At 37.0% G+C, this 22,955-nt stretch overlaps 1 protein-coding gene across 1 annotated transcript; it reads right to left on the bottom strand.

Moving 5' to 3' along the window:
- Positions 1–2,179: 2,179 nt before the first annotated feature.
- On the bottom strand, positions 2,180–2,834 carry LOC132363602 (NPC intracellular cholesterol transporter 2-like). Its single transcript, XM_059919280.1, has one exon. The coding sequence runs from the start codon at positions 2,822–2,824 to the stop codon at positions 2,375–2,377; it is 450 nt and encodes a 149-aa protein (XP_059775263.1). The 5' UTR covers positions 2,825–2,834; the 3' UTR covers positions 2,180–2,374.
- Positions 2,835–22,955: the final 20,121 nt, after the last annotated feature.

The following is a 22,955-nucleotide window of genomic DNA, read 5'->3' as shown; positions in this document are numbered from 1 at the left end:
CTGTACTCCAATGAAGAATACTGTGACCAGCTCTTAAGCTAGGATTTTTGTTGCTGTTTTTTTTTAATTCCCATTACATTCACTCTACTAGGGAGTGAAAATGATGTATACAGCCTTACAAAATCTTTGCAATTCTGAAATCCAAAAAGCTCTGAAAACTGAACTTTTTTCTGGAAGTTTGGTGCAGATTCATTTGGATGCAGAAACTAACTGCAACTAATGTGAGGCTTTTCAGAGTCTTTAATTATCAATTTAGTGTAAGCATTCATGCATGTCACTGCAGAAATATTGATGTGCTCAATTATGGGCCATTGTTCCAGATTCTGACATTGGTGTTCCATTATATATATATGGCACCATACCTGTATTACCTATCTAAAATTTGAAAATTTATGAATTCTAAAACACATCTTTCCCTAAAAGTTTTGGATGAGGGATTGCAGACCTATATTAGAGAAAAATGCTTTAGAACATGTTCATGTCTTATATTTTATATTGGAAAATTATATTCCATAAAAGCAATTATTTGGAGGTATATTTACCATGGAGTTAACTAAACAACTCACTAGAAATTAAATTCAAACATAATGAAACTAAGCTAACATTAATTTATATTTAAATGGCAAGAAAAGCAGCACTTAAAAAACCACAACCTACTTGTCAGCAACATACGCTGATTGCCGAAACTGCAGGAATTCTAACTTTCTGCACGTCTGCATGCAAAGTAGAAAAATTTCAACATTTCCAAAAATTGAATGATAGTCAGACTTGATAGAAAAAAAAGGTCCTCAGAAAGCCGTTAAGCATGAGTTAATGTTAACTATGAATATATAATTTCAGTATCTTTGATTAGTCCTTTTACTAGTTATAAGGTAATGCCTCTTAGTCATAAGGTGTGTAAAAATGGAAGTCAAAAGAATTTATCTTCTCACTCTTAATACGGGATTTTCATTTTTATGGTTTATTCTTGACTCATTAGAATTATCTGGTAGGCCAGGAACCATACTATAAAAGTCATCTATCTAGAATCATAGTTATCATGTTGAAGAGGTGGTGGTATTTGATGGTTGGATTGAATAAGGATGGTAAGAATAAACGTTTCCAACATAACACAGTCATTGTAAACCTCAGAGTAGGTATAAGCAATGAAATGTCTACTTTGTGGACATTCATGGAATTAACATTAACAAATATAAGGAATATACTCTCTGTGATTGTGCTTTGATGCACTTAACAAGGCCCACAAAACCACCCCAGTTTTCCCACTGTTTTATCACAATTACAGATGGACATTTTAAAATGGTGAAGGAAGGTAAGTTACATTGTAGCAACAAGGATAGGTCAGAACTCTTGAGTTGTTTTGGGTAAATGGATCCATGGTTAGAACTTTGTAACTTTATAGTATAAAATAAGCCTAATGAATTTTTTATTTTGAGGATTAGGGAGGAGAGAATTTTAATCCAAATAAAAATTTCAGTAAAATTGTGCAATTACTATTTAAACCTCTAAGCTTGAAATTATATTGACACATCTTTGGGGCCCTGACTTAAATCACCATTGCTCTTGGTTAGATGTGTGTGTATATATATATATATATATATTTTTTTTTTTTAGAAGAAAAGATTGACGAGTTTTTATTTATTCAAAGGGACATTTCCAGGTGCATAAAGAAGCCAAAAGTTAGTGTTGTTAAAAAAAAAGAAAATCAAACATCTGCTAATCAAGTGATACATTTAATGAAAACCACCTAAGATAGTAAAGGAGACATGAGCTAACTGCAGAGAATTTCTGTTGTAGAATACCTCCCCTCCACTACCACGCTGGACACCACTGCAGGGCAAGTCATGGCCGGTGAAGCAGTGGAGCTGGAGGTGAGGAAGCTCATTGGCCAGATGCACTGAACTCAATGAGGCACGTGGAGATGAGGAACTTGCAGATGTAATATCCCACCTAGATGGATGTGGTTTGGAACCCGTGCTTTGCTGCAAGGGCTGGTAACCCTAGGGCAAGTTATCCAATATCCCCCAAGCAGCCTCATTTGGATCATGTCTGGTTAGACCCTCCTTATTCCAAAAGCAAAAACCAAACCAAAACAAACAAACGAAAAACTCCCCCTGAAGACAATTAAATCAGTCCCTACAGTCTCACTTTCTCTTCCTTTCTTCAACCCTTTTACAAAGGATAATACAGGGGCGACAGTTCTGAGCTCTCAGGAAATAGGGTCTTAGATGCTTTTGGAGGTTGAGAGACTAGAACGGCAGTCTAGAAATTCCTTTCATCTTATGGCACTGATTTAGTTTAGACTTGATTTCTCCTCCTCTCGCTCCACCCGTGCTCTCTCACCCCCAGATGGACATATTGGCATCAAATAGCTCTAGCTTTCAATCTGTACTGGGATTTGCCAGCAGAAGAGACATTGGTCGTTGTCATCCTTAAGTTCCCACTCCACCACCAGTTTTATAGAGGGGTATTCACTCTTCACAGGTAGTTTATTCAGGTAGCTATAGGTCTTGTCTTTTACAGTGGGGCAGCTGATTCCACTCTTAAAACCATCAGGCTCAGGAATAGGAAAGGGAATTGCGACGCCCATCACAATGCCATGCACCACAGCTTTGCTACTTTGAGACTGAGTGCTACTGGTGAACGTGACATTGACACTGTAAGTCTGTCCTTTGTGCAGTTGGCAGGGCTGGGTGGAGCATGGGTTCACATTCACTCCCTTTATAACTCCGACCCCAGAACCGCAGTCCTTGAAATGCACCGGCTTGGCCAGGGCGGAGGCGCTGAGTGCCAGGAACAGGAACGCGGCGCCCAAGAAACGCATCGCAGCTAAGACTGCAAGCTCAAGGGAAAGAGATGTATATATTTTTATTTTTCTTGGTTTTCTTGGATTAAAGAGCTGTATAAGGCTTGATCTTTCATTATTTTCTTGGTTACTCTCTCAGGTTTCTTTTCTCAGATATTTAATGGCTGGCTCTTTTTGTTCAGGCGTTAGTTTAAATATCACCATCACTTTCTTTCCCTGATTATTCCCTTGTTTTATTTTCATCACACTTTTTTTCATAACACTTAAAACTGTGTTAAATGTTTATTTCTAGTCTCTCCTCATACCCTGCCCCATGTAGGCTCCAGGAGGGCAGTAACCTTGTGCCCTCTACTAAACTGCTAGTGCAAGAACAGTGTCTAACACAGAAGAGGCACTTAATAAATATTTGTTGAATAAATGAATTAATGTGTGAATGAACAGATCAGAGTCAGAGTGCAGGAAAATTACAAATAATTGCAATGGGTGAAAATACCAGTTTCACTGTTAGTTAACTATATCTTGGATATTTCAAATGTCCAATATACATTTATAATTGAAGTGTTTAGATTTTAGCTTAAAGACTTTAAAGCTGGGAGTGATCCTCAAAACACTAAAAATAGAACTACCATTTGATCCAGCAATTCCACTCCTGGGTGTATATCCAAAGAAAATAAAAATACTAATTCAAAAAGATACATGTACCCAAATGTTCATGGCAGTATTATTTACTATAGCCAAGATATGGAAGCATCCTAAGTGTCCAGCAGCAGATGAATGGTTAAAGAAGATGTGGTATGTATGTGTGTATACAGACACACACACACACAAGGGAATACTACTCAGCCATAAAAAAGAATAAAATTTTGCCATTTGCAGCAACATGGATGGACTTGGAGGGCATTATGCTAAGTGAAATAAGTCAGAGAAAGACAAGTACTGTATGTTATCACTTGTATGTGGAATCTAAAAAATAAAACAAAGGAATGAATATAACAAAACAGAAATAGACTCAGCTACAGAGAACAAACTAGTGGTTACCAGTGGGGAAAGGGAAAGAGGGAGGGGCAAGGTAAGGGTAGGGGATTAGGAGGTACAAACTACTATGTATAAAATAAATAAGCTACCAGGATATATTGTACAGCACAGGGTATTAAAAAAAAAAACCTGGAGTGAATAATGAAAGTACTGCCCTCTAGCAATGTCTCAAAAATCGCTGTGATTCTTTAAAATGCTTACCTCTAACAGTACACATCTAAAAATGGCAGTCAACTTATTAGCATAGCATTCAGAGATATGAAGCCTAGTGATTCCCAAGGCTGGCAAAGTCTTTATTCCTTCTCTCCTTTTTCTGATTCCTCACTACAGAAGGCTGGATAAAGTTGAACTGTGTTCCTGGTGAGTCTGGCCAGGGTTGGGCTGATGTCCTGTGGGTTAGGACAACTCATGCCAGAATCAAGAAGTAGAATATTTTTGATTTTAAAGGATAAATATGAGCTTCAAGAATAAAAATGGTAGTATATTGGGTAAAAAATGGAATAGGAATAGGAAATAAAACCAAGGCCAGTAACAGAGTAAGGTGGTCCAAGAAAATTGTGACAAGAGTCTATGACTCATTGCTTCTGTCCACTAAACTATACGATGCATCGGGAGATTGACCCCCTGTGAAGGAACAGATTTGAGTAAGGCATAAAGGTAGATATATTGGAAAGAACACTAAACTTGTCCTCTAGTCCTTAAGATATACAGTCTGAGGAAATGATCTAACTTGTTTGAGTATGTTTCCACATTCATAATATGCAAATATATACTTCAAAGTGTGTGTGTGAAAATTAAAATTAATTTCTCCTGGTACCTAGAGGATTTGTTAAGTTTGTTGAAATGTTATGAATGCTATATCAATATTTAAGGTCTACTCACCTTTTGAAAAGCCATAAACTTGGAATATAGCCAAGGGTATTGAGATAGCAATCTTAAGGTTCATTATTATTCAAACATGTATTGAGCACTAGTTTGTGTAAAGTACCTTACGAAGTGCTCATGACTCAAAGATAAAAGGAATATAATCTAATAGAGAAATTAAGATATGTATAATGCTGTCATTAAAAAAAATATCTTCCAGCTATAATGCTGTAAATAACTGCAATTTAAAATAGAAAGTGATTAGTACAAGAAGAGAAGATAAAAGTGCCATAAGCATTAGAAGACAAAGTGAGAATGTTCATCTGAGGCTATGTGGAAACACAGGGAAGGCAAAATGGAGAGTGAAATGTGGATGACATTTCTTTTACAAATCAATGTGGCACAGGTATATTCTAAATGATAGTTTTATGTGCATATTTTTTCTGATCTTTCACTCTAACATTTCAAAATTTGTTTTCCTGTAGTTGTATAATGAATTTAAAAATTTTCTTTCTCTTCTTAAAAAATAATTTTTGCCATTTACACTCTATAATGTAGCTGTTAAACCTGTGATGATGTGTAAGGAGATCTGGGTGAGCCCAGAATAGTCTTAACAATAGATTAAATTGAGTGGCTTCAATTCTTCTGATAGAAAATGTGAGATTGTCACACTTGAGAACTAGTTTGTCAGCAACATAAACAGTTGGCCTTGGGAACATCTCGTTCTAAAGCAAATGCTCAGAGTATCTTGATTTAAGCAAATTTACTTAGAAAGTGAGTGGGGTCGAATTTTATGCAACTGTTTGATTAAGTTTGACATTATTGTGAGAGGGATACTTACTAAAAAGTAAGGCTGCAACAGACAGAGAAGTTCCAGAAGAGAGATTTTTTTAAAATATAGAACATGGAAACCATTTGAAAGTAAAAGTTAGTGAAGTCATGGAAATTGTTAACCTTTGGAAGACAATTTCAAATTCTGTTCAGGAAAAAGTCATGTACAGCTCAACTACCTCTCTGGGATTTGAATTTCAACCCCTCTTACTTAGTTGCTTTCGGCTCCCCACAAATATTGTTTACTATCCAAAAATCTTCTTGGACTGAAAAAATATCACAGTCCTGACTTCCTATAATTACAGCTTGTACCATCATTTACATGAAAAAGTTATACAAAAATTGAATTACTTGGAGTGGGGGAGGCTAGTCTGAATTGTTGAAAAGTTCAAACATTAGAGTTAGAGAAAAGCATCATTATTTTTCAAAGGCACGGAATAATTTGAATTACCTGTAAACAAAGCTTTGTTAAGGCAAGAGAAGGCCTGCTGTGTTTTGGTGAATAGATAAGATGGCATTTGAAATAACACATTAATTGTTTACATACAAATGAATGCTGTTACATAGTGCTTGAAAACAGTTTGTTCTCTTAAGTAGGTCAAGCATACCCCCATGAAACCTTGTTTACATCAGAGAGATTTAACTAACTTAAGTTGCTTTCTTTACAAATATTGCAAAGGAAGCCAAAGTCAGATATCACAAATTCCAAATTAATGGAGTTCAAATTGATGAGAGGGTGTTGCCTTTTACTTATGTGTTAAAGTTTATGATATTTTGCTATTCTTAATCAGTTGATAATCTGAATGTATCCACTGGTTGAAAACAATTGTATAGAATATTTGGAATACTTTACTAAAAAAAACTTCAGATGTAATATGGATGCAAGATTCTGGATCATGGCCTCACTCCATCAACCTATAGCTTAATTCTCCCATATTTTAAAGGCATGAACACTCAGCTGTGAGATGTAATGGGCAGAGGTGCTGGAATACTCAGGTCACCACCATGTTGTGTTTTTGACATCTCTGCCCCACCTATATGCCTGAGCTTACTCAAAAGGCAAACAATGGGAGAAACAAGCCAACGTTGAAGTTCCTTTATATTCTTTTACCCTCACTTCACCTCTGTGAATGACCTTAAAAATTACTCTAGGTAATGCCAGCCATGCTCTTTGCAATCTGTTTCCCTGAGGACACTTGTCACAAAACAGGTCTGCAGTGCATGCTGTCTTCCTTGGAAATTTTCCTTTGAGTTTTTTCCTTTTCTTTTCTTTTCTTTTTTCATCTTTGCCTGAATCTGACGGGATGAATCCTCATTGCCAGGATTAGTAGAAGCCAAACTGTAATCTCTCTTCTAGTACAACACATACAATAACAATATTGTAGCTTTGAGCCAGAATTTGAACCGTCTTGATTTATTAAAAAAAGAAAAAGAAAAATTGTTGACTTAAAGATGAACTAGAACTTTATTTTCAGACCAAAGAATAAAATGAAATCAATCCCTTCGGTTTTTCTTTTCTTTACTTCTTTTCTTGGGGGTGACTTCATTATTAAATAAAACCACTTTATAAGTGAAACAAAACCCATGTACAAATGACTGAAATAAACGAAACAAGATTTATCTTCTTTCTTTTTTCACCCAAGGAATTGTTTCTGAAGATCTGAAGACTTAAACATGATTCCCTAAAATAACCAGCTAGCAGTTCTGCAAAACAGAAAGCAAAATAAATACATCTTCTTAGAAGTCAGTTATAATTTCCCTTCTGACTTTTTTTTCTCTTTTGCTTACATGCTCCCTAACCCCTATCCTTCTCTGTCCCTGTTCCACATCCTTTGGAGCCAAGGATCTGGAAAAAAAAAAGTTGCCTGGTAAAGCATCTGGTCTACCCTCTCCTTGGCAGCTGACACTGCCACTTGAAATATTTCTCATACAGATAATTTCAGGAAACTGCTGAATTAATGCCTTAAGATGACATTGATCCATAAGAGATCCCTAATAATTGCTGCTAATAGGTCTGGTTTTGTGGTGGATTTAATGTATTAGAAATAAGTTGTACCTAAATTTGAAGAGAACAGTTCAGGTTGACCTGATTTCCTTTGGTTTCTTTTCAAAGAAATGGTAGTTTACATCCTAGAAAGTTTATAGTTTTCTTACATTAATGGACTTTTAGGTTATACTTGGTATTTAACTATGAGCCTGTCCCTGGTGCCATGACCTTTATGGCCAATATGGACAAATTAAGCCCTTTGTTTAATTATCCTCTAGTTAAAAATTTAGAGGGACTGATGTCTTGATAGTAGAATGATCTTACTTTCTGATTTCAGGTGACAATGGATTTAGGTCTAGCAAGACCTTTGTCTGAGGCTTGTAATCTTGATGAGTTTTTCTATGTCTTCGCTGATCTATGTTTTTCTTCCTTTTGAGACCAGTGATGTCTGACCACTGGTTCACAAGATTAGGTTCTAATGCTTGCATCTAACTCCAACTCCCGACTTAGAGTTATTTCTCTGCATAAACTGGGTAACACGGTGTACCTTACTGAAGGTGGACAAAATTGAGAAGAAATTTGCTTCTGGTCAAACCTGTGATACTTCCTTCTCAGAGGACCTTTCAAGTAGGTTTATTTATGAGTTCAGATTTTAGATAATCAGCCTCACTAAGAGATCAAGAAAATCAAATTTTTTTTTTGTCCCTGCTTCAACCCTAGAATTATCCTTTTCTCCAAAGAGTTCTGGTTCTTTTTATGGAGGATGGCATTAGAAACTGCCATCCTGGGTACTGAGTGGTAGAGCACAGTTTTGACATTTTATTTTAGAAGCTGACCTAGAAGGACTCTGGCATGGTGGTAGTACTGAGCCACATCAGTTCATGTAACTTTTATTCCTCCTGAATAACTTGATTCCAATGTCTATTTTGAATCTTCTAGAAAAAAATTAAAAACTTAATATTTAGGGAGGAGAGTGCCTCTGTTAAAAAATCCATAGCAGGTATATGCCACACATCCTTTCTGACTGATGGCAGTGTGTACTTTTTTGATTGATGTAACATATCTACCTTGATAAATTCCCTCTCATCAGTTAAAACCTGTACTAAGTTATACTAAAGCCACTAATGAATTGTTGTTTTTTCTGTAATGAGGAGATGGTGTAATTTTTTGCATATATATAAATAGGTGCTTTAAGTAATGAAATAGACTTCCATCTCTCCCAACCCAGCTTAAGAAATAAGACTTTTCAGATACTACTCCCTTCGTCCTTGACAGAGGTAACCATGATATTAAGTTTTTATGCATGTTTTTATATTTTGCTAACTTTGCATGTGTCTTAAACAATATGTAATATTGTTTTGTATATTTTAACTTTATATAAATGTTCACATACCATATACAGCTTCACCCTTTTATTCTACTTAACTATATATTTTTGATATTTTTCCATGTTGTATTAGTTTATTCATTTTCATTGCTATAATTTAATTGTATGAAAGTAGTGTAATTTTTTCATTCATTCTCTTGTTGATGATGCTCATTAAGGATGTTTCTAATTTTTTTTTTTTTTAATTAATACAAGCACTGGTGTAGTGAACAACCTTGGGGAAAAAATTCTTAGTTTGAATTAGCATACCAAAGTATTTCCTCATTGTTGCTGTCATTAAGCATATGTGTAATGTTGAAAATGCGTTGCTGATTTCACGATTTCTATATTATTCTGATGTAAGTAGTCTTGTTTAATGAGATCCTCGGTATTGATAATTTTTCGTTCTTTCAGATATGGAGATAAAATGGTGGTCAAGTCACAATCTTGACATTTAAATCGCTTACCTTATTGTAGGGTTTTTCAAGCTGCCAGTCAAAAAACATTAGTTTGCAATAAAATCTTATTAGTGGGATACATACACACGCATGCACGCACACACGCACACACACACACATTTATACATGTACACATATGTATTTATCGTTGGTCCTCATTATTTGTGGATTTTGTATTTGTGAATTTGCTTACTCCCTAAAATTTGTCTGTAACCCCAAAACCAATACTAATGCTGCATTTGCAATCATTTGCAGACATGCAGAGAGCATCAAAAATTTTGAATCTGCCAATGGCACATGGTCCTGACTGAGATCAAACAAGGCAATACTCTACCTTTATAGTCTACCTTTTTGTTTCAGCTCTCATACTGTAAGAGAGCTGTAAGTATCCTTTTTGCAGTCTAGTTAGTCTCATCTTTTTTGCATTTTCTTTGGTGATTTCAGTGTTTCAAATGGCCCCCAAGCATAGTGTTGAAGTGCTGTTTAGTGTTCCTGAGGCAAGAAGGCTGTGGTGTGCCTTATGGAGAAAATATATGTCTTGGATAAGCTCTGTCCAGGCGTGAGTCATAGTGCTGTCTGCCTGAGTTCAGTGTTAATGAATCAACAATATCTGTTAAATTAGATGTCTTTTAAGACAGACATACATAAAATAAGGTTGTGTACTGATTGGTTGATGAAAATCAACCAATGTGTACCAAGGGAACTTAATGTTGTATTTTCCCTGGAAACAGTGGCTTAGTGTTTGCTAATTCATTGTTCGCAGTGACATTACAGAACACTTTATAGAATTGACTATATAGTTTATAACAGAAAATATCAGAATATATTTCACATTGTGGGTAAAAGTTCTATTATCTGACATTTTGTTTCATATATATGTGTATATATGTGAATACATATGTCTGTGTGGTCTGAGTAATTACGTAAAACTATGCAAAAATTATGTAAAGTAGATTTCTTACTCTTGCTCATGGTAGAATGTTTCAAGCCACTGATCTGTGATAATTTTGGGTGATAGAATTTAAGTTTAAGTTTTGATTGATTGTGTACATTGATGAAACTAGAGGTCGGCTAGGTTGATTTGTATAAGTCATTTAATGAGAAGTATACATTGCAAAATTCTAAATAATTTTCTATAAATAATAGCTCCCTTTTCAAGAGATCCAGAAAAATTATTAAATCTATAAACAGTCCTCAATTCAACTAAATTTCTTTGGGATCTGCAGCAGCTCAGGCTGGTATATCTTAAAGCTTCTAAATTTCTAAAGTGTCAGGGTCACACCAGGATTTCACTGCAGGTCTGTAGTGCTCCAAGTCAAAGGGACATATAGTACTCCTGGTAGGAACTAGAAAGAGTCTTTCCACTTGATTTCTTATGCATGAATACAACCCTGGAAAAACACAATCAAGGAAAAGAGAATGGGAAGATTATATGAGCTACTTGAGAACAGTCTACTTGATGCTGATGATTGGCAGTGCTCTGGTGAGGTTGTTAGTGAGTGTTTGGAGCATATCAAATGTTATTCATTTCAACACTTGGAGTCAGTAAAACTTAAATTATGTAAACATTCTTTGGATCTTATCATTGAATCTCATGTTTCCTTATTATCTCCTCTTTAATATCCAATACTAATAGCCATTAAAAGAGGGTTTGTTGTAAACCACTGCAATAGAAAGTCTAATGTCTTTAGATTGCCCTAATAAAGACTGAAAAATAATCTTTAAAACTGGCACTGTGGATGTAATGGAAACAGACATGACTTGAAATTTGTATGTGAACAGTTGCATCCTCTTACATCACCTAGACCTGCTTTATTCATAATGTGTTTCAGTCCATCAGAAAAGCAATGCCAAAATATTAACAATGCAAGCTTTTGAAGGCTTGCTTCACTGTATTACACTGTATCATCTTTGGCTTAATCTTTAAAGTTTAGTTTTTATGTTTCTTCTTAGGTAGAAAATTCTTTCCCTGAGGGGATGTCATTCACACCATCAGTGGGTAGGTGCTAAGGGATGCAGTAGACTCTAAATTATATTTAGCCAGTTTTATTGCCCTTTCTGCTGGAATTCCTGCACCTTCTCTGGTCTCAATTGGTCCTTGATGACATTTGGCTCTTAATTGGTCTCCACTAAGATGGGGAGCAGCCCATTTTAGTGCTATTTTAACATTAGGTTGTAGTCCACAGAGTCCTTGCAGTCTAGTAAAAACCAACTGAGCTTCTCTTAAAACCAATTTCCTCACTGGAAGGTTTCAAGTAATTTCCATAGACTTATACTTGGGTCCCCCAAGTTCTTTTGGGAGATAAACCTTTCTGAGTCAGTGGCTCTAGTTAAAGGTTGTATATTTCAAGCAGGTGCCTCTCAATCTAAAGAACTGTGGCTAGAGTAAAGAATGATTTTGAAATTTCCATTTTTAACTCTTCCTGTCTGGCTGCCTTACTTACCAGATAGCTTAAATGTATTGCTGTGTCACTGTTGTGCATTGACTCAGCTACACTCTGACCTTAGATTTACCTCAAAGCACTCAAGCCAAAGGAAGTAGTTAAGTAGGAGCTAGAGCAAACAAATAGACCCACATGCCGTATATGTTTACTATAATCACCTGCTTAAATGGAGGCACTGGTGATGCAGCTAGGAATTCTTTCTGCATTAATAAAAGAGAGATTTCTGATGATATATAATAGCAAAAATAATGCTGGCTAGGAACAGTGGCTGCCTCAGGCAAACTGGGTATCTAGAGTAAAGGGGGAGGGAGGAAGGGGGAGACATATTTCACTGAACACACTTTTGGACTTTGTGCAATGTTTGTGTATTATCTATTCAAAAATAAAAAATACGAAAGAGGTAGCTATAAATAAAGACAAAGAGAAGGGAGAGGACAAAGTAATTCTGCCTAATTACTTTGACTAAAAAGGAAGCATGGGAATACTGGTTTTTAGGAGAGATTTTTTTTTGTTGTTATTGTGGTTTGGCTTCTGACGTGTTTGCAGCTTTTCAGAACTTAAGGTAAACGTCTGGGTGGATACTTGGATGAACTTTTCTGCAGATACAATTTAAGGCAAGAACTTGGCTTTTGCTCACATGCAATATCAAGCATGTGCCATTTTGGATCTCAGGTTTCAGTGGACATTTATCATAGAATCAAAGAGTAAAAAGGATGCTAAAGACCATCATTTAGAATTAATATATATCTTTCTTCCCCTTTTTACAAATAAGAAAGCTGATGCTGAGGAGCCACACCAAGAAACATTCAAGGTTACGGAGGCCTTCAAGAGCTGGGTGTGATGCCGTGTCAGGGGCTCTTTCCCCTATATAGTTGTACCTGGTGACTTACTTGAATAGAAGATAGTTGGTGAATGCAAGCATACTTAAAGGCAGAATTTGTTGTCAGTGTTGGGGAAGCCCAAAGATTGTGATAAAGTGTTTTAAGTTAATAGAAGAAGTCATACTGAAGATAATGGGACAATGTAAAATGCAGTTCAACTTCATTTTACCACTGGGGTGGAAATTTATACGGGAATGGACAGATTTTATGCAGTCATGGACATCCTTATAGTCTTGCACCCAGTGTGAGAATTACTAATTTTGCTTTCTTTGTCCATGTGTGTTTGCTTTTGTGCCCCCAGGAAAGTGGGAATAGAAACAACAAGACCTTTCTAGGAGTGCAGGCTAGATGGCTTGCTCTTCCAAGACCTCCAAGGAGCAGGATATTGGAGAAATCCTATATTAGAATGGAATTTTAGGTGATTAAAATTCAAAAGATCTTGTGAGGGTGGGTCAAGAAGCATGTGAGAGAAGGCAATTGTGTTGTTCATTGTAGATACCAGTTCTTAAGATAGGAATCTTAACCGAAAGGGGAGTGGGCCGCTCTAAGAGGGACGTTCACTATTGGAGCTGTGTTAGATTGTGCTGAAGGAAGGGGTTGTGGTCTGGACCAGAAGTGACTTGACTTGTCTATTTTACCTGTATTTTGCAAGGACCTCTGAAGTCATCTTCCTGACCCTGTGCTCTTGTCACTGCAACCCATCTGGAAGGCAGCTGTGCTCACCACTGTACCACCAATGTGCAACCCATCTGCAAGTGGCTGGTAGAATACACTTTAGGAAATGCATTTCTGCTCTAGTCAGTATTAAAGTCCTATAATGGCTCCTCATTGCTTTTGGTGTAAAGTTAAAATTCCTTAATGAGACTTGCAAAGGCCTTTACAAGTCGAGCCCTGTCAGCATCCCAGCCCCACTGTCCTCCATTCACCAGCAAGCCTGTAAGTCCAGCTTCTCTGAACTGCTTGCAATGCCTTGGACATACCGTGGTCTATCACGTCTCTGGAACCTGGTTACCTGCAATTGTAAGATGCCTCCCCTTCCTTTTTTTACAACCCATTTCTTACTTGTGCTTGGTGTTTCAGTTCAAGCACCATTTCATCTATTATTTATTCATCAAGCATTATTGTCACTGGGGATTTAAAGATGAGTAAAACATGGTCCCTGCTCTGGAGGAGCTTTCAGCCTGTGGGTGGTAGATATTTAAACAAATGAGCTAGTTACAGACCTATGCACAGGTCACAGTAAGGTATACAAGAGGAACAGAAGTATTCTTTGTTCCCTCCATGATGCCAAAGGCCCCCTACTAGTACTCTCATAGTCGTTAAGCCACTAAACCTGCATACACACATATCATTTGAATCCTAATCATTGGCTCATTTTCTTTTCGAATGGGAACTACCTCATTGATTTCTAAATCTTCAGCTCCTGCTACATTATTGGCTTGTGGTAGGTACCTCAAGAATGTTTTCTTCCTAAGTGAATAAGTGTAGGAGTGATTACACCCACAGGAAGTGTTGGAACTCTGTGTAATCCAGCCAGTGGTAGAGAGCTGGACCAATAAAGGTCATGGAGAATCAGGCCCAGAATCTGTGGCATAGCAGGCCAAATCTACCCATAAGCTCAAATTATGAGGGACAAAAATTCAAGGGTCTGCAGAGGAAGCCATTCTGCAGAGAAGAGAATAGAGCAGATGTCAGAAAGAAGTAGAAACAAGAAACCCTACAGGCAGGAAAGAAGGGGAGGGAGAGAGGTGCTGGTTGTCTCTGAAGAGTCAGGAGAGCCAGTCCCATCCAACCCAGCTGAACTTCATTTCTGGGAGAGCTCCGTGTGCCTAACAAGATGTCATGTTTCCCCTCCCTCACACCTTCCCTACTCTTTTATTTATTTAATTTTTAGTGAGCTTAATTAAATTTTTGTTCCATGCGACCCCAAGGCATTTGACTACATGTTATTAATATATTGAGATTTTTAGAACAGCATAGCAATAATCAACACATAATTCATGAACTTGTGAGGATACTTTTCCCCGCTGACTATAGTTCAATCAGCTGTCACATATTTACATTTAAAAAACATTTCTGGATAAATTAAACAATTTTGAAGAGTTTGTTAGTCTTGTTATTTGAAAATGAGAATGACCTAGACTACTATGGCCAAGATAAGGAATGAAATGAATCAATTATTTGCATGGTAAATGGCAATATAACCCAAGAACATTTGGAAAGACTTTGAGTGTAAGCCATAAGAATAAAGTGACCTATTATAATAACAAGGTCAGATGTATAGGGATATTAGTAAAACCAAGAAATTACTGATATTTTTGAAGAAAGAAAATAAATTTTGACTGATTATCTTAGAATTCAGGTTTAGAATAAACAAACATAAATTCATCAGTTATGTCAAACTTTTCTAATTATTCCAAGCTAAAATAATTTGGAGGTTTTTTTTTTTTAATTTTTTTTAATTTTATTATTTATTTATTATTTATTTTTGGCTGTGTTGGGTCTTCGTTTCTGTGCGAGGGCTCCCTCCAGTTGCAGCAAGCGGGAGCCACCCCTCATCGCGGTGCGCGGGCCTCTCACCATCGCGGCCTCTCTTAGTTGCGGAGCACAGGCTCCAGACGCGCAGGCTCAGCAATTGTGGCTCATGGGCCCAGCCGCTCCGCGGCATGTGGGATCCTCCCAGACCAGGGCTCGAACCCGTGTCCCCTGCATTAGCAGGCAGACTCTCAACCACTGCGCCACCAGGGAAGCCCCTGGAGGTATTTTTAAAACTTCTAAATTTGTATAAGTATATACAAGAAAAAGAAATCTGTGTTTCCTTCTTTTAGGAAACATATAACCTACATGCTATGCTTAATTGCAGAAACTTCATATCCTATGTTCTAGTACATCTATCCTTTTAAGAAGGAATGAGAGGCTTGAAGAATGAATAGAGCATATTTCCCACTCTCGTGGCTATGTTGATGAACCTCTCACAATTTGTATTTGACTGGGTCAGATTTGAACTCCCTACCATACAAAGCAGACAGGAAAGCCTCATATATGTGGGATACTAGGCTAGTCCCAGGGACAGTAGACCTTTGTTGTCCCTTCTAGGTCCAAGACCTGACTTGGAATTTTCAAGCAGTGCACAATCTTAACATTCAGGGCAGTAAAAATAGCTGTGACTAATTTGATTATATGTAGGACATTAATGATTACAAACATTTATTAATAATATATGCTTCATGCTAGTAATTAATATTTAAGGAAGTAGTTTATATATCCCAACTTGCAGAGGAAGAAAACCAAGGCCCATGTAAAGGAATTATACTCCAATAAAGATGTTAAAAAAAAAGAAAAAAGATGCTCAGGTTGAGAAAAATTTTAAAAAAGAAAAAAGATAGAAAACCAAGGCCCAAAAAGAATCTTAGAGTTGGGCTTTTAAATCTTATTTTTTGCATTTCAGTTAGTCTATTGATTATTTACTCAGTGCTTCCAAACTGATGTGCTTAAAATCAATTTCAAATTCTAACACTTTGGTTGAAATTCACCTTGAAAACTATGGTATACTGTTGGAGGAAGGCTGTTGGTATGCTGTTGGATGAGATCTGAAGGAGAAAGGTGGCAGTGGTGTGCAAGGTCTGGGAAGAGAGTGTGCCATTGACCAGCACTTCCTCCTTTCTTGGTCCTCCACACTCCTTTGGTGACAGATGGCCCCAGTGAAGGTCTGCATTCTCAAACATCCATTGGTTTTGGCTTGAAGATTCTCTTTTCCACAGAGCTTGTTGAATTTTTCTTGCCCAGTCATAGAAAGAGGAGGTGTATTATATGTTCTTTTTTTTTTTTCCTGGAAGAAACTAATAATTCATATAGTGTGCAAGCCTTCAACCAAGAGTTACATCATTTAAAAGGGAGGGATACCATATATTCACGTTGAGCTTTCTTCTGTGATCTAAATCATATTCTGTCCATATTGACTTTCATATGAATGCTCAAGTTAAGGAAGAAGGCTGAAAATGTCCTAGCACTTTTGCAAAAATAACTCAAATTAACTGTTAAAAATGAGACAGACATCATTTGAACATTTGATATTATAGAGTTATTGTTAATTGTTTTAGTTGGCATAATGATATTGGCTATTTTAAAAGTGTAATTATTAGATAGAGATGCTGGAATGTTTGTGGATGACATAATATGATATCTGAGATTTGCTTTGAAATAATGTGGAAGGGAGAAGTAGATGGGGGCATGGGTGAACTAAGATTTAACCATTGATTGATACTTGTTGAATCTGAGTCCTGGGTATATAGGAGTTCATTATTAATTCTGTCTACTTTTGTTAGCATTTAAAACTTTCTGTAATAAAAAGCTAAAAGATAAAGTCAGAGTTTTAAAAGGCTCTATAGGTAACATGCGATTTTCTTCTCCCTGCTGTCAAGTCAGGTCTCGGACCCAGTAAATGTAGGTTGAATAGAGAGAAGAACAAGACCAGGCTGGTTACTGGAGGGTGTAATTGTTTGTGTGTTTTTTGTGTGTGTGTAGCCATGTGTTTAGTCACATGTGTATATAGATCATTGATTAAGTGAAAATTTTAAAATACATATCACAGCTTAATTGTGTATATTAAAATTAACATACTGTTTTTAGATTAATGTATTGAATTAACGCTTCTTGTTCATTTTGTAGTTATGTGCAACTGTATAATAGCACTTGAGATGTGGAAATATCTTTAGTTCACGTATTTATTAGCTGTTCCATCAGCAAGTTTGCAGGTAAACGTTATTACTTTTGCTTAATCACTGAAAAGAAGTTTTAAGAAAGACTGAATAATTTTCCTAACATTCACTGAGTTAGTAGGATAAGCAGAAAATGAAACACTGTTAGTGATATTTTTAGTTTTCAGTTTACTAATCTTCATGTTATCCTAACATTCTCATGAGTTTTAGTCACAATTTTTGTTTTTTACTATAACAAAATCAAATACTTTAAAACTTAGGCATCATGGAACAAGTTCAGATAATGAAGTGCCAGCTGGATTTTGGCACCATTCCTTGCATATTTGTCATCAAGAGTCAAAAGTAATAAGGAAGAAATTAGGCAGATAAAAGCAGTTTGGTTTCGCAGGAACGGAATTGACGTACAGTCAGTGCTGTGGAATTCGGAATTCTGCCATTACAACTACCATTACCATCCTTTCTAATCAGTTTCAGCAGATACGTTGGGTTGAATTAACATCCGGAAATCCTCTACTACAATGAAACTCAACATTTCTGCTTAAGTCTACAATGTTTAGTCATAGCTCATGTTTATTCTTTTTACGTTCTGAAACTATTATACATGGCCTGTCATTGAATTACTTTCAATTAGTGTTCCCTTGTTGAGTTTTGCCAGGAAGGCTGCCCAATCTTTTGACCAACTTAATATGGAGTTAGGAGGCATTTTGGAGAGAGTGCTGTACTTCTTTTTATAACAGTGTTTTCAAAGGCAAAGTTTTAACCCAAATTCTCTTTGCCCGCCTCTCTGATTTCACTGACTTTAGTAAAAGATGATACTTTTTTTAAGATAATTTATCTGTTATGTTTAACCACCAAATACACCTCCTTTTTAGATTTTAGTTGGAGTAACTCTCTATTACTTCTCCCAATTTCTTAGATATGATTAAGCAGAGCACATTTTATAGCTATTTATGTGGACTTGGAGGGAGTTCACAATTTCTGTTAAGGGAGAGTTACTACTTTGCCTAGAATAGATGTGGAACATGTATAGTACATTTGAGATGTCCGTGGGCTAGAATGAGGAGCCCCCAAATAGGTGGCAGAGTTGATAGCTGTTATCTTCCTACATATAGTTTGTTTATTTCTCTCTGTTTGTGCCTAATTCACCCTTTCAGCACCAAGTTGACAAAAGATTCCATAGGGATAGTCTTTTTTGATGTCAGTGGGTAGAGTTGTGGGCAACAAACAGAGATGGAGGCAACAAACAAAATCCAAGGATAATTTTTGCTTGTGATAACTTTTAAGTGATCTTGAAGATATGATACCAGTTTCTATACCGTGGTAACCTATGCAGTTGTTCTAGTCAGTTTGCTGGTGACAACATTCCAAATGTCATGGACAAGTTGCACTTCTGTGCCTTTTCCTGAATCCAGATGATTGGTTTCGAAACTGGGGAGTTTCTGCCATCTTCAATGAAAGAGGCTAAGGAAAAAGGAAAAGTATTATAATAATGACACACCATGGTCACATTATTCTTCTCTGGCCACTGAAGAGCACATTATAATAATGGAGGTATTAATTCCTGCTTGTCACACCATGAAACAAAGATACAATAATGATCAGGGTTCTAAATGGCAAATTTCACTCTGGTAAGTAAATTACTCTGCAAGCATTAACCCTTAAAGAAGCACAGAAGGGATAAAAGCAAGAACAGGGAAATTTTCACAGTGTACCTAAGGTCATGTAGACAATTGCTTGAATTTAATTGTCCTCCATTTGCCCTGTAATAGACTGAGACCCTCATTTGTGTGTCAGTTGGAACCACCAAGTAACAGTTTCTCTGTAGCATGGAGCCAGGTGACAGCATGACCAGTAGTTTTTAGTGGTGATGTTACTATTAGAAGTCAGATCCCACCACAAAAATATACTCCAGTAAGATATCAGTAGGAATAGAAATCCAAGAACTGTTCTTTTCCGAAGTTGTTCTCTTAGAATTAGTTGGGTCTTTTTGATGTGAAAGGATCAATACATTTTAGAAAATGCCTAACTTTCTATTGAATAATTCATTTGATGCATGATAAAGTTGGTTCAGAAAAGTCTGGAGTTGCCATCTATATAGCTTTCACCCAAATGATGAGGAATAAAACAGAATAACCACTGCCCTAGGTGCCCAAACACATAAGTTATTCATGGGAGTTCTCAGCAGTCACCATGGAAAATAAAAAAACAAAACCCAAAAACCACTTTTTGCACAATTCTTGACCAAGCATTGAAAAGCATGATATGAAATGCTTATGAAACACCTTACAGACACATATTAACATTCTTATTAACCTGATCTTGGCTCAATAAACTTGTGCCACAAAGAAATATGACATCTGTGGAACATATAAGCTCAGTAGTTGGGTCGCAAAAATACTAAACAGAGACCTAAAGTCACTTGGAAATGTTTACTTTTATTTAAAAACAGAATTCTCAAGTGCCTCTCTGCTTTCTGGTTTCATCCAGGACAAGAATGAAAATACTGAAATGTGGCAGGATTTCTAACAGAATGAAAGCCAAGAAACACTGAAAACACAGTCTTGAGATTTCCGGTTTAATTTCCAGGACAAAGAGATTCATTGTCAGTTTATAGCATCTCTGCTACATAGATACCTGGATCAGCAAAAGCTATTTGACCTCTCTGGGGTCACCCGGTGCCCCATTTTAGCTCTGATTTTGCACTGCTCTTCCCAGTAGTGTTCTGGGATGAGGCCAGCCTCTCTTTACCACAGTGGCTCCTAAGCATTCCCAGAGGAAGAAATGGAAAATATTTGGGATTTTTCTTCTATACTTTCACATTAGTTTATTCTCAGAGCACTTACCATTTGTGTTTTGAGCCACATGTTGGGTAAAGAAATATGGAAGAAACGTTTAACTACTTTTTTCCCTAAAGAGCATTATCGTATTTTTGTTAGTATAGTGTTTTGTTTTGCTTTGACACATGGCTTCTGTAAAAATTTCAGTCAGTCTTACTCTTTGAATTTAAGTACCCAATTCAAGGGAATAAAAACAAACACCAAAGCATGACTTTTTCGTATTATGAATGTAGTTGCTTTCCATATCAGTCTTTTTATGATATTAGTCAACTCATTAGCTTATATCTATTATATGTAACACAAAAGAATGTATCAATTTTGCAAATTTATGACAAAATTCATCAGTACTCTGGATTTCACTTAGCACTATTTTTCACAAATGCCATTTCCTTTTCTTGCAACCTTACTTCATTCTTATGCTCGAGTGTGGGAATAAGTTAAGAAAGGCAAGCTTTTGTTAACAACTAGTACTTTCATATCACCTTGGCATAGACAATTACATGAAATAAGACAAAGAAGGAACTGCAGAGGGAAACAGAGGTTATTAAATTTGGTTAAGGGATGGCAACATGTTCTCTGCTGTCCTGATTTGTTTTGGGCCAGAATGCACTGAACAGATGTTATTGATTTATTGCTAAAAGTTGTTTCTGGCTATGTCCTGACATATCACTGTATCTTATGATACTTCGCTGTATCTTTCATACCCATTTATTTTTTAACATTCCCATAGCCACCACCCTGTGTCAACTTTTCGCACCTTACACTTTAAAAATCAGCTATAGCCTCCTAACTAGAAATTGCAAGCTCAGGTGACTGTCCACAAGAACAGAAGGATTAAGCTGGGAACAAGCTGACCTGAGAGAGGCTGGGCTCAGCAGATAAAACCCCTTTTGGGATCAACTTACTGTCCATTGGACTTCCAGTTGAACCACCACTGCTGAGTGGCTCTACACCCATTGTATTTTACTGCCTGCACCACTGCCTCCCACCAGATTCCTCCAGTGACTCAGCCACTAAACTGAAAGCTCCTGGTTTTCCTCCAGTTTGGCAGGTAGGAATGACTGTTCTTTCATGTTCCACCCTGGCCTCTGTCCCTGGTTTTCGCTCTTCATTTATATTTCCCAGTCTCCTTCAGCTCTGCATCTTCTTTAAACAACCAGCACTTTACAACATGGGACTTCAGTTTTCCATGACAATTAACAGTGAAAATTATGGCAGAATATGGTTCCTCTTGATACTCAGGTATCAGCCACCAAGGGAACTGTTCTGGTAATTTGTCTTCTCTGTACAATGCTTGTTCTCTTTTCAGAGATATTCACCAGTTATGTTTTGATAAATGCGAATTGGTCTCTCTATTGGAAGGGAAGGTGAATTGTACTAAAGAATACTTTTTTATCTGGTGAATTATCAGAATGGATGAGGAGGTTTCTAGATTAGAAGAATCTGCCAGGTTACATGACATCTTTTAGTGCACTGGCTTTTTATGTTCTGGCACACTTCAAAGAGACAAAGTCAGCTCATAACACATCAGTACTCTATTGCCATTCATTCCATGGCCTTGCCTCCTTTATTTTTGGGTTTTCTGATTGATCACTGAAGGAAGCATGTTGTACAGTAAGTGATATCTTGATCTTTGGCTCTTTGGCTAACTCTTTTCTGTGCTAGGTGTTCTGCTCTGCTCCTAGTTTCATACTAATCTTTGCTTTTTCCTTCTGGTATCTTTTGATACCAGATAAGCCATAGACATGACAGTCCTTTAGGCACAAATTGCCAAAGTCATCTTGCTTTTAACTTTGCCCTATTTCAGCTTGCCCTCGATCCTTGACTTATCTCCCAGTTTTGACCTATCTGCTATTCTTGGACATATCAGCTAATTGTGCTTTTCCCAGCTCTGTCTCCCTTTGTGGTTGAAACTCATTCCTCGGGCGCTTTTCAATCTCAGTCACATGGGGTGGGATTTCCTCTTGCCCTGTCCCCAGCTCTTGAGACCCTAAAACTTGATAAGTCTTACTTTTCTGGCCCAGAGGATATTCATCTTCCAGTAAGGGCCTTCTGATAGGAAACACTGATAACTCTTCATTTACCTCTCCAAATTCATTCTTTGCCCTTCTCTGCCCAGCTTTGTTTCTCAAGAGCTGGACCTCATTATGGGCTGTACCACCTAAGCTCTCATGCCTTGTGGTTTCCGTTTGGGTTCAGCAGTGCTGGAGATTAGCAGACACGAGATAAGGAAAGATGGAGTTTTATTTTCTCTGCTTCTCCTTTACCTGTAGTCACAGCTATTTTTAATTAGTTGGCACTGCTCTTATGGCTCTGGTTCTCACTGGGTAACATGATCATCTTTTTGTCTCATTTAGTGTAGAGGGAGTAAAAGCTTTCTAGTAGCTAGTCCTTGCATGTTTCACCATCCCTCATTGGTAACTTAATCTCACCCACAGTTTTGTAAATTGTTGCATCATTATACTTTTTTTAATTAGTCATTTGATTGTACCATCTGTTTCTTGCGGGATCCCTGACTGATACATGGGTGTTGAGAAGACACAAAGTGTGTGTACTTGATGGTAATAGGTCTTTGTGAATGTGACTGCCCTTTGGGGGATAGTGATGTGAAGGTCACAATATATGTCTCAGAGTTATATGTACATTCATCATAGGCAGGTGGAAAAACAGGAACTGCGAGGAGAGGATTGTTTGAGGAATATAGAGAGTTAGGATTTTCTCTCTGAGG

This window comes from Balaenoptera ricei, chromosome 3 (genome assembly GCF_028023285.1).
Source record: "Balaenoptera ricei isolate mBalRic1 chromosome 3, mBalRic1.hap2, whole genome shotgun sequence".
Classification (NCBI taxonomy): Eukaryota; Metazoa; Chordata; class Mammalia; order Artiodactyla; family Balaenopteridae; genus Balaenoptera; species Balaenoptera ricei.
This window is presented reverse-complemented; position numbering and strand designations above follow the sequence as displayed.